This window comes from Fusarium fujikuroi, chromosome FFUJ_chr07 (genome assembly GCF_900079805.1).
Source record: "Fusarium fujikuroi IMI 58289 draft genome, chromosome FFUJ_chr07".
Taxonomy (NCBI): domain Eukaryota; kingdom Fungi; phylum Ascomycota; class Sordariomycetes; order Hypocreales; family Nectriaceae; genus Fusarium; species Fusarium fujikuroi.
In genome coordinates this window covers 1,317,681-1,336,947 of record NC_036628.1, presented here as the reverse complement: position 1 = coordinate 1,336,947, position 19,267 = coordinate 1,317,681, and the positions used below count along the sequence as shown (strand labels likewise).

Genomic DNA, 19,267 nt, shown 5'->3' with positions numbered 1-19,267 from the left:
ACTCAGTTTTCTCTTGGGCCTTGTATCTTGCCTATGTAAGTACTTAGGGATACCTCAGTACTTCGTTTACAACGCAAGCCTTTGTCTTTGTCTATCATTTCCCTGCGGACAGGTACGGCAAGGTAGTCCCAACTCCCTGCATGTACTGTACCTAGACACAACCTGGAATTGTCCTCCCCCCAGACCCAGCACTACTACCTGTTACGCTACGGGTACCTACCTACTAGTTATAGTGGCTTTCGGTCCCAAGTCCCCCGCCTCACATCAATTGGATTGGATTTCTTTAATCTTACTCCCTCCCGTTCACTCGCTCGCTGGCTCTGGATGCCACCAACTGCTCTGCTCCTCTATTGCTACGACGCGACAATCATCGACTTGAGCGGTAATTTACAGCCTTGACCCGCTCGAAGCGTCTCTTGCCGTTCCTTTCTTTATCGCCTCACCTCGTCACCATCATCACCACATCGCACGCACACACTCACTTACTCACTCGCTCACTATTTTTGCCTTCACGATTCTTGCTTACGCCCGAACCCGATCCCGTGCCTCAGAGCCAAGGACCTGAATCTGGATTACCAGGCACAAGTGAACTGAACCAAGCCAGCGCCTAACGCCTTGACGCCCCTACACTACTACTGTTGTACCGCTCTAACGCCCTTGACGCTACCAATCATCGACCGATCTGTCTCATCCTAGACTGGCGCGCACACTGTTGCCATCGACTCCCTCGCTCGCTTGCTCGCTTGAGCTTCCCCAGCCCAAGGCTTTGATTTCTAGCTCCTGATCTCTAGCCTCGCATCGCATCGCCATTTCCATCCTGCTGTCGCCCATCGGCATCGGTCGAGTCGAGACCTTTTCCTCACCCTCCCGCCCGCCTCTCTGAACCCGACCTCTGTATTATAGCACGGCACGGCTCCGGGTCACCGCTTCAGCGCACCTCGTCGCCGCATCCTCGCTCGACCTCGATTGAGGCTGAGGCTCGGTCATCGTGACTCTGGCAACTGGGCCGGCCCAGCTGTAGTGTCCCTCGTCACCTCAACCTCATATTCTTCTACGCTTTCGTTTTCGCTTTCGCAGTCCTCGCTCTCGCTCTTGGCACGCGCAGCCTTTCGCCATGACGTCCGCCGCCTCGAACCCTAATCAGGCCAACCAGCCGGCTCTCCAAATCAATAATGCAGCATCCCCGCCCAGCAAGCGCGATCTTAAATCATGGTGGAAGGGTTTCAAGCTGCCTTCGAAGCACCAGGAACCCCAGGGTAAGATATCTCCCTCCTTCGCTCTACACTGCGCAACCCTGCCGAGCTTCGAGTCAGAATGCCATAAAGCAACATAGTTTCGTTGCTGTCACCTGTCGCGATACGCTTTTCGACGATTTTGAGTACCTCGGGCCACAGCGCCTCTGGCTGATCACGACTGAATCTGTTGCACCTACAATACTCACAGTCACGAAGTCAATATGCACATAGCGCTGCTCCCCCACGTCTTAATGTCTGATCTCTAACTTGCGTGTTTTCAGAAACCCGTCCCCAAGGTATCTTCGGAGTGCCTTTACGGCAAAGTATAACATATGCCAACGTCGCTATCTCGCTCATTGATGAGAATGGACAGAGTTACATCTACGGCTATGTCCCCATTGTCGTCGCAAAATGTGGCGTCTTCCTCAAAGAAAAAGGTTGGTTCTCTTGGCCTGGCTGACAGGGAAATTGTGCTGACGCTTCCTTTCAGCTACCCATGTCGAAGGAATTTTCCGGCTTAGCGGTTCGGAAAAGAGAATAAAGGAGCTTAAGACCATATTCGACTCACCTGACAGATACGGGAAGGGCCTCGTCTGGGATGGATACACTGTACACGATGCTGCCAACGTTCTGCGACGATATCTCAACGACCTCCCCGAACCCGTCGTTCCCCTCGATCTGTACGAAAAGTTCCGCGACCCCCTCCGAGGCGCAACCAAGCAAGCTGTGGGCGATGCAGAGGGGCCTCAATTCGTCGAAAATTTCAACGAGAAAGCAGCCATCTTGCAGTACCAGCGACTCATCACGGAGCTACCTCCCTTGAACCGACAGCTACTTCTCTACATTCTCGACCTTCTTGCGGTTTTCGCTGCCAAGGCGGACGAGAATCGCATGAACTCACAAAATTTGGCTGCCATCTTCCAGCCAGGCATGCTCTCGCACCCAGCACATGCCATGGCTCCTGAGGAATACCGGTTGAACCAATGTGTTATCATTTTCTTGATCGAGAACCAGGATCACTTCCTTATTGGTATGCAGGGCACCGCTGCTGATGAAAAGACCAAGAAAGAGGTGGAGTCTGGCACACCCAGTGGTCCTCTCACCCCTCAACCTACTCGAAAAACAAGCCTGGGCCGATCGGCGTCCAATGCGAGTGCAGGCGCCAACAGTGTGCGGCGGGATGGCAAACTTCGAAGAAACCGATCCGTGTCGTCACGGAACTCCAGGAATGACGGAAGCTCAACACCCAATAGTCCAGCCTTGACAGCTACACCAACGACAGGTGGATTGGCCAGAAGCAATACCGTGCCATCCAAGAAATCTCCTGCCATTGGTGCTGGCCGCTTTCAGAGGTCTGATGGGTCAGGGCCTCGTTCTCCCCATCTAGAGCCTTTGACACAAGTCAACCCCACAGAGAGCATAGAACAATCTCCCCAATCGACAAGGTCATCTGACTTCATATCTGGCGGTTACCTCACACCAACGAAGGCTCCTGCAACAGGCCGCAGTCACGAGAGACTACTTGAAGTGCCGCCGGAGTCCTCCACACCATCCAAGGAGCGTAATATTCCTAACATCTTCCGTAGCACACCCAATACTGATGCTGGCGACAAGAGACAGCCTAACAAACTGAAGAAAAAGAGGATACCAGGAAGCTTGAACCCAAGTGCTCAGAGTTCTGCTGCGTCTTTGACATACACACATCCGAATGCTGCATCATCTCCTGGGGCAGAACTGGCTAACCCGATGGAACATGCTCAGCAGTATGAATCTGGAACTCAGGCATTGCCACAACAACCAGCCCCGATTCTCGAAGAGCGACACCGAGAAGCACTGGAGCAGCAGCAAGAACTACATGATCGGCCGTCACATGGGCAAAATCCTCATCCTCAAGAAACTTCACTCGCACATCCTGCTTCTCTGACACAGCAAAAGAGTGATGTTTCATCTGAGCACACTCCCAGGGCCTCTCAAGCGTCATCAAACCAGAGTCTGCATCCAGATAATACACTGAAGTCGAAAAAGTCACCACCAACGTCTCTGCACTCATCTTTCAACGAAGGCTCGGACTTGGATCAGATTCTTGACGAACAGTCTATCAGCACTGTTGATCAAGCAGAAAAAGAACGAAAGAAGCGTTGGCGGTTGTCGAGGAGTAAGAATGCTGATAACGGCTCCTCTGCCGGTCTCACCTCACCGCGCCTTGCCCTTGGGCAGAACGACAATGGCGATGTCAGCAACCTATCAATATCGAGTTCCAGTCATAGGCCTCGAAAGAGCGAGAGCTCTGACCGACCCTACATGGTAAGCGAGGGACAAGGTAGCTTCGATCAGGGCAGAGAAAGTGATTCCAAGGGTCCCATAGGATGGATTAGGAACAAATACCGCGAAGCAAAAGAGAGTGCGGAACAAAGGAGGAATAAGTCTCCTCCGGCCGACCGTCCCGGCCTGGGCGCCTCAAGCTTCCAACCCCGAGGAAAGAGTTTGGAAATTAGAAGAGACGAGCCAGCGCAGCATGCTTCACTTGCAGCAATAGCCGGCGCTCCAGCTGTTGCCTCTAACCCTGCTGCAGCTCCCGGTCCAGCAATGGGCCCGGCTCCTGCAGCGACACAAGTTCCTCAGACAGCCACAGTTTCAATGGTTCAACCTGAACCTACATCGCCTGTTCAGCCAACCCATCCTCAAGCGCAAGTTCCTCCACCGGCTCAGGTCCAGGCTCAACCTCAACCTCATCCGACAACCCCAGCCCAGCCTCCAGTTCAGGAGCAGAGTCAATCTCCAACTGAACCTAAACTTCAGACAGAATCTCAAAAGCCGCAAAGCCCACAGACACCTCAGAAAATCATCTCTATGCTCGATGTTGACACGCCACCGGCCGCTGCAGCAGCATCGACTCCTGCCCCAGCCACTGCTTCTGTAACTACGCAACCGCAGGCGGGGGAATCGAAACACGTTCAAGAACAGCCACAGCCCCTGTTGGCACAGGAGCCAAAAGCAGAAGAAGAGCCAGTTCAGGCCACTGAACATCCGGCGGTGATATCGCCTGTGCAGCCCGAACAAGTACAGCCTGAGCAACAACAAGTAAAGTCAGAGTCAGAGACACCAAAGCAGGAGCAATAGGATGAGAAAAGCGTTCTGGTTGAAATAGGAGGAGTATTTTGGAATGGTTGAAGTAGTATCACGGCACAATAGCCTTTTCTTTTTAGTTTATTTTAGGGAGAATGAGACGGACATCATGATGGATATGCGGGAGACGGGTTTATCGACTGAACCGTACTTAGACTCTCTGCCACCCTTATAAGTCGATTACATGTATGTAATGTAGCCTAGTGTGATGGTGAGCTTTATTTCATTTGAGCGGGTGGAGGAGTATAGTCAAGGAGTACAGGTTACTCCAACAAAGATATGACATCCAAGCAGTTTCATGGTTTGATGCATACGCTCCCTAAGGGTTTACCATCGACGAAGCACGATATTTCTATGGTACACTCTTAGTATACATTCAATATTCATACAAAATTTGGACGGCCAATCTATGCCTCCTTCACTGGGGGTGCGTTATCGTAAATATCAGTGTCCCACACAATCATCTTTCCTGATCGTCGCCAATCTTCGTTAAACAAACCATTGAAGCCCTTCCAAACAGGGCGCACCTGTGTGAGGCCAAGAGCCTGCGCCTCCGGGGTCTTGACAAAGCCCTGTAGCCATGGCTCGATACCGTCGAAACCAACGATGTAGCGAGGGGCGGCAAGCGGCTTTTCTGGTCCAAATAGCTCCGAAGTAAGGAAGGGAATAGGGTTGTCGTAAAAGCGATCAGCCTCGTCACGATAGTTCTCCCGCTCAGGAGTGTTTGGCTCAGTGTGAAGAGGTGGTTCACAAGTGAGGGCGTAAGCTCGAAGACCAGGGTATACTAGATGGGATCGCCAGGGGGTAGAATGGCAAGGCATGAGAAAAAGGGCGAATAACTCTTCGTCTTTCTCAGGGCCAACAGAAAAGCGAGAAGTTTGGGCGAGTTGAACTGAGTCTGAATGGATGCGTTCGTACTCATGACGAAGGTATGTAAGAACATTGAGGGGGGCTGGTTGGTGGAAGAAAGATAGGTATCCTGCGAGAAAGACGTTGACGCTCAGGGCAGCCAAGAGATAGTGTTTATTCCGGATTTGAGGCCGAGGAAGGGGGTTGTTAGTGGTGGCATGTGGCTGGAAAGTGAAGAATGAGGCGGCAATGGGAGCGGAGAGGATGCTGAGTGTTGGAAGAAGAGGATAGATGAAGCGAACCTCCTTATGAGAGATGAGTGAAAGCGCGCCGATAGTTGTGAAGACGGTATATGCGAGTGTCTTGAGTGTATTGGACTGGCTCATTGATGAGGCAAATGCACTCGGCTTGTACAGAGCCAAAATTGCAAAAGGAAGACTAGTGGTGCAGATAAGAGGGAGACCCTGGAGAATGTAATAGTGCCATGGGTTACGGCCGTAGAACACGGCGAGGGATTTGGAGAGGTTGAAGTTGAGGAAGTTGTACGCAGGGAATGTCCAAAAGCCAAAATATAGACGATCTGATGCAATTGATATAACCAAGATTAGAGAACCGCAGAGAATTGCCTCGCGAATCAATGCAAACACAGTAGAAATGGTGAGCGGTGAAGAACCTTGTAGTGAGATTCGGGTGAGAGTGAAGAAGACAATGGTGGCCCAGATGAGAACGTTAGTCGGTCGAAGAACGACGGCCAATGCTGCCAGGCACAGAGAAGCACGAATGGACCAGAGACTCCTGAGAACAGGCGTGGATTTGGGATTCTCCTTGGTTGTCTGTACAGCACCGACAAGTTCCCAAGGCCAGTAATACAACGCCATAACAGTGAGAGTCGTTTCAAGAGAGTTGGAAAAGGTACGGGTAGAGCAGTACCATTGCCAGGGGTTGAAGAGTTGAAGAAAGAGCTGACGCATCATGTCAGTCGGTGGCCTGGAAACTTGGATATATAGCTTACTGCAAAGAAAGAGACATTACTGTTGGCTCCATAGATGGACACGGCGAGTTGCCAGGTGTACCAGTCACCAAGACCAGCAATCACGGCCTGAAGGGTTTTCGGGGCTGCGACGAGGATGGCAGCGCGGAGGATGCCTATAGGGAGGATGTGGCTGGATATGAAGTCTGCGATGAGATAGAACCCGGCAAAGAGAGCCGGGTGAAGAGAGGTTCTAAGTTGGTGTTTCCATTCCTGACAAATTCTGTAAGTGGCTATAATTGACTGTGAAGGTATAGTATAGTATAGTATAATAGCTGGTATGGTGTAAGTGGTGTTTTGCCACCTCGCAACTGGTAAAACAACCACATATTGAAAGGGGAGAACACGCATGAGTGTTTGTACGACAGGTAGATATAGACAGAAGATAAAAACAAACATACCCAAGTTAACCATGCACCGCTCCTGGAGCCAAAGGCCAAATCCCAAGCTGGCTCAAGAGATTGGAAGAACTCATCTGGCTGGAAAAAGGTAGCTATCCACCAAGCATTGATGAGCCGAATGACAATGATATCGCGCAGGAAAACAGATCGATTCCTCTTATTCCGAGCCTCGTCCAATACTTTCCTTGAAACTGTTGCGGACGACATAATTGATGTCCACCGAGCTGATGGTCAGGTATAGTGCGTCCTCCATACCATAGGGGCTGGACTATTCTAAGGAGACAGCTGTTTATTATGAGAGTGTGGCTCAAACGCTGATTGGCTGCTAATTGGTTGGCAACGTTCTGTCATGTGGCGGCGCTGGCCACAAGCCACAGTTTGGATGGCACACCGAATGAGTTCATCGTGGAGCAGGAAAAGAAGCTTCTATTTAATTAACTAGATATCAATAAGCATGAGGATTAGACCGTCTCTGGGGTTGGGAGCTGGTGTGATTTAAAGACGAACTGTGCTATATGTACCCATGGTGGTTAACCTCAGTTCTACTTCGGTACAACAAGCACCGAGAAAACATATTTCTGCTACTGTAAATACATAAATAAAACCCCCCTCTCTAAGCGCATGACATATTATCTTTGGCTACATCATGAAACAAAAAATTACATATGTAATTCTAGCGGCTCAGGCGGAGTTAAGACAGTTCCGCTGATAAATGGCGGAGCTGGCGGAACGGGCGGCATCTGGCGGTAAAGGATAAGACCAAAGATCTGGCCGAATAGACACAACCTGGGAACACGATGGGAAATGGCATTGGTTGGTTCTCTATCTAAATACTCCCTAGATATCAATTGACAGGTTGGTGGTCACATGAGGATGAGAAGTTGTTACTCAATAGCAAGCAAATGGTCTTGGATTTGGTTGCGTGTGACACTTTGGATGGCTGCAGTAGAAGAACCGAGACAAACTCTGTTTTCAGAGAGGAAGTAGGCTCTCTACGGCCAATACACAGCAATCACCTATACAAAGTATAATGACATACTATGTAGATTATCATCTGGCATGATCACAGTAATAGAGATTTCTTCATTGGTTATCCAAGAAATAGGGTCGTCGGTCAAGTCTAGACCTGCATTGAACCCATGTCAGGTGTTTCTAGAGCCCCTCCTCATTCCCCTCACGTCTCAGCCTCTCCCCAGATTATGTTGTGACCGAGTTTACAGAGCAGAGCCTCTTTTAACTCATGATGGATGCACGTCATGTCCAATGAAACGATGCCGGGCAATTTAAAATTTGCGGCGTAGACAAAATAAAAGTAATTCGACCTCTGCCACGAAAGGAAGTGATCTAGATTTGGAGAAGCGGCACATGTACATACGTACATCCATCCATTGTCTTGGTTCACGACCGTAATAGTTAAGCGATGGTATGCCCCTCCATCATGTCATGACAAGACAAGACAAGACACTCGCTCACTGTATAAACTGAACACGGGCATCTCGGCCGTGGCGGTAGGTCATCCGCCCAATTCCGCCCAGGCCTCTCACCCAATCAGCTTCGTCACAACCTCAACTTCGCAACATCACGCCCGCACACTCCCACGCTTGGTCGCTCCCACTTGCACTTAGGGGTATAGTGTCGACAAATAACTCTAGATGCGGCCTTGGTTTTGCTGTAATAATTACCTAAGAAATCACATATTGTCTCTTTTCCTGTCCGCAACAAGCCTCCGCTTGCCGACAACCGTCAACCGTCAACCCGCTATCGGTCCTTAAAGAGCTGCCATGTTGTCCTCAAACTTTCATTTGTTCTTACCTTCTATCTATTCAATTCACCAACAAGAAGTGCCTTGATTCACGATATCCTCACTTTCTACCTACTCTTGTTGCTCTACTCTACTTTACCAACCACAACAACAACCCCAATTGACGTCACATCCCAATCACAATGTCTCCCCACGCTGAAAAGGCCGTCTCTCGGTTCCATGCAACCTCTACCGAGAAGGCCATCGCCATTGAGGAGGAGTACGCCGCTCACAACTACCACCCTCTCCCCGTGGTCTTCTCCCGCGCTGAGGGCATCAACGTCTGGGATCCTGAGGGCCGCCACTACTACGACTTCCTCTCTGCCTACAGCGCCGTCAACCAGGGCCACTGCCACCCCGAACTCGTCAAGACTCTTGCCGAGCAGGCTGGTCGATTGACCCTCAGCTCCAGAGCCTTCTACAACGATGTCTTCCCCAAGTGGGCTGAGAAGGTCCGCAGCGTTTTCGGCTACGACATGGTTCTGCCCATGTGCACTGGAGCTGAGGCCGTTGAGACTGCTATCAAGATTGCCCGCAAGTGGGCGTACAAGGTCAAGGGTGTTCCTCAGGAGAAGGCTTGGATCTTTGGTGTTTCCGAGAACTTCCACGGTCGAACCGTAAGTTCCAATATTCCTTAAAAAGTAGAAGCAATGTTGCTAACATGCTCCAGATGACCGCCATTACTCTGTCGGTCGACCCCGAATCAAGAGAAAACTACGGTCCTTATGTCCCCAATGTTGGTGCTTTCAACCCCACCACTGGCAAGGCCATCCGATACAACAACATTGCCGATCTCGAGGAGGTTCTTGAGGCTCACGGCAAGGAAACTGCTGCTTTCATCTGCGAGCCCATCCAGGGTGAGGCTGGTGTTGTTGTCCCCGATGAGGATTACCTCGCCAAGGTCCAGGCCCTCTGCACCAAGCACAACGTTTTGTTCATCTGTGACGAGATCCAGACTGGTATCGGCCGAACTGGACGCATGCTCTGCTCCCAGTGGGCCAACATCAAGCCCGACCTCGTTACCCTCGGAAAGGCCATCTCTGGTGGCATGTACCCTGTGAGCTGCGTTCTCAGCAGCAAGGAGGTCATGCTGGTCGTCGAGCCCGGCACTCACGGTTCTACCTACGGTGGTAACCCTCTGGGCTGTGCCGTCTCGATCCGCGCTCTTGAGATTATGGAAGAGGAGGATCTTACCGCCAAGGCTGAGAAGCTCGGTAACATGTTCCGCAATGGCCTCAAGGCTCTCAACACCCCTATCCTCAAGGTGATCCGAGGAAAGGGTCTCCTCAACGCTGTTGTCATCGACGAGTCTGCCGCCAACGGCCGAACTGCCTGGGATCTGTGCCTGCTACTCAAGAGCAAGGGTCTTCTTGCCAAGCCTACTCACGGCGACATCATCCGCTTTGCGCCTCCTCTGGTGATCAGTGAAGAGGAGCTTCGAAAGGGTCTCGAGATTATTTCTGAGGCTATCAAGGAGCTTCCCAATGTTGAGCGTGCCCAGGGCCACTAGACGCAGCCTAAATTTTTGAGATATGGACATGATGGGAAAACAAGGGAAAACGGCGTTTGCGATTTATAAATAGGCAACGGGTATTATGCCTGGAAGCCATAGCGAGATGATTGATGTATGTTCGGACTGCATAGCCAGCGAACAGCACTCTGGCAGGCGTTTGGGATTCCATGTCGGCTAGAAAGCCTTGTACAAGTTGAATACCCCGGTTGAATAAAAATGCTGAAATGATCTATATGTTAACCTGCTGTACATGGTGCTATCTCTAAGTGATTGATAAATGAAAGACTTGGTCAGCCGAGCTCTAGATGAGGAAGATATGACGCCCGTCATGGCCACAACCCAATCATTTCAACATGTTGCCATCAGAGCAGACCGGTAGTTAGTGGTCTGCACAAGAGCACTGATCTTTCCCCAAAAGTGTTCCCTATATGGCTTAACACGGCAGATCGATCAGCCATGCGATCGCCGTCCATCATGGGACAAGTGCAGGCAGATACATACATGAACAATGTTACATAAGTTACCTGGCAAGACATCTTAGTAATCTTGGAGACTCAACCTATGTTGCAATCGACAAGGAAAACGACGTGTGGGTAACAGCTGACTGTGCTGGCCAAGGTATTGTCTTGGTACCTATGCTGCTCTAAGGTACGTCTCTGACTCGTTGCAGTTGATTTACCATGAGACGACGTAATTATGGTTCTGCGCAGGAATACTTTCATGACTCGCATCACCGGAGAAAAGGGACATTTCTGAAAACCCAACATATGATAACACCTGTAACAGTGAAACCCGGGATCGGATCCGTGTCTTCCGTCCGGTGGATCTTGAAACACGGCGTTACGGAGCCCGAAGCACGGCGAAAGGGCCGGTGTAAAGCCGCCGATTCAACGGATCCTTCAGCGGCATTTGGAGCGGTGACATACGACATCCAATTACAATTGCAATTGACGCATGAGGGGCTCAAAGAGCGCTCACAGTAACGCAGCAGCCCTTACGAATCATGCACTGTACATATTTGTTGAACGCGTGGCATGCGGTATTGGATGTGGGGATTGCTGGACGGTCATGCTGGGTGCCTGTTTGAGGCCTGATACATGAGGTATCGCCCGTATTGTTGGTTACTTGAAGGATACTACGGTAGGAGGTGGTGGGGATGAGGCCATTCGTGATAGGCAGAGGCAACCTTTCACATTATCTGGGCCGATCGTATGTTGACCCGATTGATAGAGAAGACGTTGTGTTACGGGAGGATCATTGTCTCGTGAAACTCGCAGAATGCGACTCGACGTGAGCAAGTTACAGATTGAGCAAACTGCAGGAGGTAGAATCACATACATGAACAATCAGTATGTACGCAATGGAGAGAGAAAGCATGAGTGGCTGCGTTAACATTGGAGGGATGAGAAGAGTTATCGATGAGTAGATCCACGTGTTTGGAGTGTGGTTGGCTGACTGTTTAGCCAGGCACACAAGGGCAGAATGATCGTGGGGGTTAATGGCAGAGGACTCCATCCAATTCGAGGTCGTATTCTATCGATTCATGAGGACGCATTTTGGGGACTTTGGTGTGTGATCCTAAATTCTCGGTATGCCGAACTGAGAAGGCAGAGAAGCACATGTCCAACACACCTCATCCATGATAAGAGAAATATCGGGGTTCAACGTGAGAGATAAGAAAGCAATGGATCGATCACTTCTCCAGGTTTTCACTAACTCGATTGAGATGCATCGGGAACGCCAAGAGATAGTCGAAGCGTATCATACCGGTAACTATCAGACAGGAAACTTGAGTGACCTAACTAGAGAAACTAAACATTCGAGGCTAGACTTGCCCATGCCTGCGTCACTATCCCATACTCCTTTGTTAATAGTATGGGAGTGATTCAGCACATGATGCCTTTTTTCTTTCTTTCTTTTTAGAGTTGACGAGGCAACATGCTCCCTTGTTCTAGCGGCTTTCAAGCACCCAGTCGGTCAAGGAACAGGGGGATAGTTGCTGATCTAACTAGGGCGAGAAGATGACGATCTGGGTATGAGCGATGACGGTATTTGTGTTTGTGTTTGTGTTTGTATTTGTATTGTTTTTTGTGCTTAGTTATTAGCTGTCCTGAATTGACTCGACTGTACCTCTATTGCTTAGGAATCATCACGACTCGTGTGTTCAGTTGACGGGATAATGGAAATGGGTGCTCTGTTCCTGGCTTGTCCTGTCTACTAAGGTTACCATGTCTCACCAGTTTCAATGCCATCATCAATATCCGGAAACATCACTCTCACCATGATCCGATTAGTTCAAAGGTTGCCCACCCTTTTCCTAGACCCGAGTCCTACTGCTAGCTAACTAACTCAAAAAGTCGGGGAAACCTCACGGGCCTCGTCTGCCTGGTTTCCAAAAAGGGAAGACAACTTGCAGAGTAGGGGTACTGTTGTACCTCTATGCGGCATGGGCATGGACACGATAATGATAATGATAATGCTCTTTGGCCGGGCGAATCTCTTGTGAGCTTGCTTCGATAAGAATAAAACCATGCTGCGGTGCATTACAGAGCAATGGAACGCCTCCTATTGCGAGCGAGCGAGCATCCGCTGACGCCATGCGCTTTGCGTGACCGGCATAGAATTACAGTATTAATAACAATTATTTCGCCATCCGAACTCTCTATGTCTTCCATGAGCACGAGCTTGGCTCTAACTTGATCTTGCCCAAACAAGGGAGGTCAAGATTTATCTGCGACAAGATCAAAAGTGTTTGGTCCTTTTGCCGGACCGGACCTTGCCCTATCTTCTTGTCCAGACTATCAGCGACGATCAGCCAATGTTTCTCACTGGGCTGGTCGCACCTCGTGGCAGGGAGCACTATAGCGGGCCATGGCGTAGATGGAGAAACATGCCCGACCAGTCTTGATTTGAGGGGGGGCTGATAGCAGTCAGTTGAGGTGGTGAGAGCATGAGAACGCTTGGTGAGTACTTGGAGAGTACAGTCAGTACATGCATTAGTACCATGACTGCGATCGATGTTCAATGCTTGAAGTCTCGTAAACTTGGCTGGCGTAAAACAAGCCAATTCAAGGTTGTTCAAGACTTGATTGATATTGACATGTTTCATCCTCCATTTCCCAGGTCCAGGTTTCAGAACATGCTACCTAGAGCTTCCGGAGAAAGTGGACGCGTGAGAGAGGCTCAGTGGGGCCGGGCGACCTCGGCACCCATAACCTTGTATCCCCGTCCGTGAGCCAGCGTGGGTACAGTCAGTATATGTATGTATGTACCTGTGTGTCGTGGTATCTGTTCGTACCTCAAGCCAGTTCAAGGCTAATGACTACTATAGTACATACTTAATGATGATTGTTACAGCCTACAATGACGGGATGTTTTGACCAAATTGAGTTTGAGTTTAGGAAGAAGAGGCTTTCTCCCCTTATTGTTCACAGATCAGATGCATCACATCATCGGGGCTCAGGCAACAACACCTCCTCACGAGGCACTCACAACGTTAACAGGAGGAGTTGAAGGTGGTCGAACTTGGCCCGGAATAGCTTAGCTCAGCGTGTAGCATTGCACTGTTAGTTTATCGTTATCATGCACCGCATGATTCCTCTTTGTTTTTTTTTTAGACTGACTTGGGTGCTTGGTTGGGGGTGGATGGGGAAAAGAGGCTGCGGCGGTTGTCGGCTGTTTTCCTTTTCCACCTTAATATACGAAGTAGAGTGAGTGACTGGACTTGACTCACTGAGTCACTGATTCATTCATCCATCGCTTGGCTCTTCCAGGTTTTGTCTCTTCTCATCCCACTCTTGTCTTTGATCCCCTGGTCTCGTTTTGGACTTGGATGTATCACGGGGTCACCCAAAAGGGATCGATTAGCCTCCAGGTCATCATCCCCCGCAAGACAGACCCTCTTTGATCATTGTCTCTTAATTATTAGGTATGTCTACCTAGTTAACGGTATGTATTATTATCTGCTGTCAGACAGTCAGAGTCACTTACTCACTGCTTCTGCAATCTCCAATGATTCCCCCCTGCGTGAATGTGAGTGTGTCTCAGTCATCCACACCCACTTGTGAGGCTGTCATTCTGAGCCAAGTTGAGAGGTACTTGCGACTTGAGGCTGATTCCCACATAGATCGCATGTAGCCCCTTGACACTCAACATCCTTGTCGATTGGAGATTCTCCAGGACCCTCTGACACCTGCGGCAGTTCACACGCTAATAAACAGGTACGGTACAGTACGTAGTACTCAAGGGTTACCTTCCATACTTTGAATGGATGGAAGCTTTGGAGCTTCGCGCTGCCTGAGGTAACGCGCCCCCTACAGCCGGGCTAGTTACAGGCTACTGTCCTGGACAGTCACTGCACGCAGCCATTCCCCATTTTCCCCCTTCTAGAAACCCGACCTTAACTGGGCTTGATTCGTACCGGTCATTCACTTCACCTCTCATCATCATAATAACTACCTACCTAGGTATTCACTTTCCACTTTGTTATCTCTATCATCCTTTTTTAGTTTTTAGTTTTCTCTTTCTTTTCTTTACATGGGACTTTATCTTGTTTGCCTCAATTAACCTTCTGTACTCTGTGCTTTGTGGTTATTCTTGCTCGCACAGCATCTGTTCGACCACCGCCTAGCTCTCTCGTGCACCTACAATACGATAGTCGGTGCCAGAGTTGCGCCTAGGGCGTGTGTGACGCAACCCCGATCAGCCTGTCCCGACCTCTTGACTTGGAGCCTTGGACTGTCTCTGTACTCCCGTCTGTACCTACAGCACGGAAAGACACTACACCCCATTCAGCAACACGTACGAATCTCCAACCTGCATAATTCTAGACTCTGGGCATTGCCAATGCACTCGAGGTGCACGATAACATCAAACCATCCCATCCCTCGCTTCCATTGAGTCACCGCTGTCGTCCGCCTCTCTAACCGCCCTATCCGCGTCCACGGTTTTTGGGGGGGGCGATTATCTCCGATCACGCTCATCCTCCTCCCTAAGTTAAAAACAAGTACGGACGGCCCTCGACTCAGGTCAACGGTTGGCGCTCGTATAACGTCTCAGATTGGATCGTTACCAAAGGCCTAAAGCTTCGCTTCAGTGCCGTGTTAGTCACCTGGCCTGGCCTGGCCTTCAACATACCCCCCGGTCTTGCCAGGCTTATCGGTATCCATCCAGTGTGTCCATTTAGTCCTAGGTACAGTACAGTGCGGTACCCTACCCCGGGGAGAGAAATTAAACGACCCCAAATTCACCAAACTTCGCTGGCGTTCTACCCATCGAGGGGTGTCGTTTTTTATTTCCCCCCTAGCCTACCTATTCCTATCCCGTCGCATTCTCTGTCCTCGACTATCCTTATCCTGCCCTGTCGCACCAGCATCAAGCACCCCAGCAAGCCCCATCTGACAATGACTCTGGGTGCTGGCTGTGCTTGTAGGCTGTAGCCTCTAAGGCAAGGCAAGTGAAGAATCGCTGGATCATACCCGTGCAATCCAATCCCCGGCCGTGATCGCCATTGCTCGTGCCGTCACCATCGCTCGCTGTCACACGCATCCCCCGTAGCTTCTTGTTCGTGTTTCTCCCGTCCTTTCTGTTTCTCTTGTCCTCTTCTCTTCCTCTTCTCTTCCTCTTCTCTTCATTGCGAACGAGCTCTTGATCTCGAATCCCATCAGTTGTTCTACTCATCCACATCCACTAACTCTTGTGTTTGGCTCGATATAGCAGTGCAGGCGCGCAGCGAGTCAAGTACCCGTCGATACTCTACGCACCCTTTCGGATACCTACCTGCCTCTCAACCTCGCCTCTGAGCTAAGGTCGGGTAGTATTGTCTCGTCTCGTCTTATCCCATCCGTCTTCGGCTGTCCACCCATAGGGGTCCTTCGTCCTCACCGACCACTTGATACTTCACCAACCATCAGCGCAGGTTCGCCTCTGACCTTTCGTTTATCGCCTTCCGCTTGGTCGATAATCATCCCCATCCTCCTCTGTCCCCTTCTCGCCTCTTCCACCACGCCCATCGGCGCTTGCGACAGCTTCCATCTATCGATTACATGACGACCTGGTCTGTGACACACACCTCCCCCGAATCTTATAAGCCTTAGGGCTACAACGCAGTCCGGCTATCTTCCTGCCATCGATAACAACAACCAGGAAGCCATGGCGGCCCGGCAAGAGTCCTCGACCTCCTCGGGGTCCAGGAAGTCGGGCAGTCGTGCTGTAGTAGGACAGTTCAACATCGGCTCCGAGATTGGAAAGGGTAGTTTTGCTCAAGTGTATTTGGGTTGGCATAAGGTACGACAAAGCTCCCATCCTTGATTTGACTTGCTTCTCTGTCATCGTACCAACTTGCGTTGCTTGTTTGTTGCTGCTGCATCACTGAGGTGGCTTGTCGGACTGTTCCTTTTGGTACCACAAGTCAAAGAGCATTTCATGGCATACTTGATCCTAGATAATCACTGACAATCTTGATAAAGGACACTAAGGCTGCCGTTGCCATAAAATCCGTCGAGCTCGAACGGCTGAACAAGAAGCTACGAGAGAACCTCTACAGCGAAATACAAATACTCAAGACATTACGCCACCCTCACATTGTCGCCCTCCATGACTGTCTCGAGTCGACAAGCCACATCAACTTAATTATGGAATACTGCGAGCTTGGCGATCTATCTCTGTTCATCAAGAAACGAGAGAAGCTCGCCACACATCCTGCCACGCATGATATGGCCCGCAAGTATCCAAGTGCGCCCAACTCCGGTTTGCATGAGGTTGTCATTCGACATTTCTTGAAACAGCTGACTAGTGCCCTCGAGTTCCTACGCAGCAAGAACTACGTTCACCGAGATGTCAAGCCCCAAAATCTGCTACTGCTACCCTCACGACCGTTCAGGGACCAAAGAAGTCGCCCTGTCATGCAAGCCAGCCAAGACTCGCTGATCCCTATCGCTGGTTTAGCATCTTTACCTATGCTCAAGCTTGCCGACTTCGGCTTCGCACGTGTGCTTCCCTCCACTTCCCTGGCTGATACCCTTTGTGGATCCCCCCTGTACATGGCCCCAGAAATTCTCCGATACGAGCGATATGATGCGAAAGCCGATCTTTGGTCAGTGGGAACTGTGCTCTATGAAATGAGCACAGGTCGCCCTCCGTTCCGGGCTAGAAACCACGTCGAACTGCTGCGTAAGATTGAAGCCGCCGAGGATGTTATCAAGTTCCCCAGGGAGGTAAATATCAGTGCCGACCTGAAAGCTCTAATTCGAAGTCTACTCAAGAGAAGTCCTGTTGAGCGACTGAGCTTCGAGAACTTCTTCGCACATCAGGTCGTTACGAACGAAATTCCTGGCTTAGTAGAGGATGATATTCCAAAGCCAGTCAGGCAAGAACCTCGGGAGGTGAGGTCAGCCTTTCATGGGGGCTCGCCTTCGTTATCATCGCGAAGTCCCCGACAAGCCGGTTACGAATCGCCACGAGACGGCATTGCTTCAAGATCTCCCAGAGATCAGCACTCAAGGTCGCCACAAGCAGCAAGCCCGGGAGAAGGTCGGTATTCTCGGCAATCGCATGACAGTCAACGGCCAACAGGAAATTCTCCTCGCGAGGTCGGTGAGGGTCTTGGAATTCGCCGCCCAGTTGCACACCATGCAGCGACTGCCCCGGTTCAGCAACGTGTCCAGGATAGGGGGAATGGTCGCGATAAGGCCTCACCTCCTACATCTCTTCTGAACCAAGCACGCAGGGACAGAGCCTTGAGCAATCCATCAATTACAGAAGAGGAGAAGGCGGCACAAGATGTTGCCTTGGAGCGGGAATATGTAGTTGTTGAGAGACGGCATGTTGAGGTCAACGCCCTGGCCGATGAACTGGCAGCGAACGAGCGATTCGGGGACCCTTCCTCTCAAAGAACAGGAGCCATGACTCGACGATATACTCAACAAGGCGCACCCACTTCTACGTCAGGAGCAATTGCCACACCGTCCTCACGCAATGCTTTGGTGACCCAGAGCCGCCATGACCGTAAATCATCGTACGAGAAGGCTCTCTCTGCTAGTCCAGGATCAGCCTCTAGTGCTATCTCTAAAGCGATCCAAGACGCCAGCCTGCGTCTTTTTGGCTTTAAGGTCCCCCCTCTGCGTGGTACACCAAAGGGCCCATCGCCTCCCCTGTACCAAGCTTTTCCGACATATCCAACACCTCAGGCCCCAGTCGGTCTTTTAGGTGACGGAAAGAACACTTACGGAACCGACGAGGATGCCCGAGCCGCGCAAGCCATAGAAGAGTTCGCGACACGCAGTGACTGTGTCTACGGTTTCGCCGAAGTCAAGTATAAGCAGCTTGTTCCTCTAGCGCCGTCCGCTGATCACATCTTGGGCGGTCTTGAACCTGATCAATTGGAAAATGAGGAAGATGGACTGACAGTTGAGGCAATTGTTGCTCTCTCAGAGGAGGCTCTTGTTCTATATGTGAAGTCGCTCACTCTTCTCGCTAGAGCTATGGACATAGCTAGTGTCTGGTGGTCCAAGAAGAGCCGGGGAGAGACAGGCACCGGCCTATCGGCTGCTGCTGCCCAGAGCATTGTTCAACGCATAAACGCAGTGGTTCAGTGGGTTCGACAGCGATTTAACGAGGTGCTGGAGAAGTCGGAAATCGTCCGTATGAAGCTCACGGAAGCGCAGAAGCAACTGCCCGAAGACCATCCCAGCCACCCATCTAACCATGGAACCGAATCGATTGCGTCCTCTGCCGGGGGCGCGACCAAGCAGGTTTACTTGACCCCTGGCATAAGTGCCGAGAAGCTCATGTATGATCGGGCACTTGAGATGAGTCGCGCTGCCGCAATTGACGAAGTTACGAATGAGAACCTCTCCGGATGCGAGATTTCGTACATCACGGCCATCCGAATGCTTGAGGCTGTTTTGGACAACGATGACGATTCAGGCTCGGATGCAAGAAGGTTGTCGACGGGCAAAGAGGATGAGCGAGATGCTATCAAGGAAACTAGCGGTGGTGAGCTTGATAGCGATGAGGAGGCCCATGTTCGAAAGAGTAAGTCATACATGAGTATGTCATGCTGACGAGGCTAACAAAACATTAGTGATCAAGATGATCACAGGACGACTCGCAGCTGTGCGCAAGAAGCAACAAATGATTGCTGAAGCCAACAGCAAGACATTACAGTCTTATCAGCAGTCAACGCGTCGCCGAAGCGGTGATATCACACCACGCAGTGTTCCTTCACATGCATCCTCCTGAGTTGTGGACGATGAAACTCGTAGCAAAGCATTATAACTGATACAACGATACCTACCATACCATTCGGAGATC

General features: G+C 50.6%; 4 protein-coding genes; 3 read left to right on the top strand and 1 right to left on the bottom strand.

The window, feature by feature from the left end:
- Positions 1-1,114: 1,114 nt before the first annotated feature.
- On the top strand, positions 1,115-4,355 carry FFUJ_08676 (related to Rho GTPase activating protein; the record flags this gene model as incomplete). XM_023580596.1 has 3 exons in its annotated part: positions 1,115-1,256; positions 1,517-1,672; positions 1,726-4,355. 3 exons carry the CDS (start codon positions 1,115-1,117, stop codon positions 4,353-4,355), a joined length of 2,928 nt encoding a protein of 975 aa, XP_023433346.1.
- A 413-nt stretch (positions 4,356-4,768) lies between these two features.
- On the bottom strand, positions 4,769-6,848 carry FFUJ_08677 (related to dolichyl-phosphate-mannose-glycolipid alpha-mannosyltransferase; the record flags this gene model as incomplete). XM_023580594.1 has 3 exons in its annotated part: positions 4,769-6,172; positions 6,223-6,453; positions 6,642-6,848. 3 exons carry the CDS (start codon positions 6,846-6,848, stop codon positions 4,769-4,771), a joined length of 1,842 nt encoding a protein of 613 aa, XP_023433345.1.
- A 1,737-nt stretch (positions 6,849-8,585) lies between these two features.
- On the top strand, positions 8,586-9,952 carry FFUJ_08678 (probable ornithine aminotransferase; the record flags this gene model as incomplete). XM_023580593.1 has 2 exons in its annotated part: positions 8,586-9,059; positions 9,113-9,952. The coding sequence occupies 2 exons, from the start codon at positions 8,586-8,588 to the stop codon at positions 9,950-9,952; spliced, it is 1,314 nt and encodes a 437-aa protein (XP_023433344.1).
- Positions 9,953-16,105: 6,153 nt separating this feature from the next.
- Positions 16,106-19,195, top strand: FFUJ_08679 (related to serine-threonine kinase; the record flags this gene model as incomplete). XM_023580592.1 has 3 exons in its annotated part: positions 16,106-16,240; positions 16,423-18,988; positions 19,038-19,195. The coding sequence occupies 3 exons, from the start codon at positions 16,106-16,108 to the stop codon at positions 19,193-19,195; spliced, it is 2,859 nt and encodes a 952-aa protein (XP_023433343.1).
- Between the last annotated feature and the right edge of the window lie 72 nt (positions 19,196-19,267).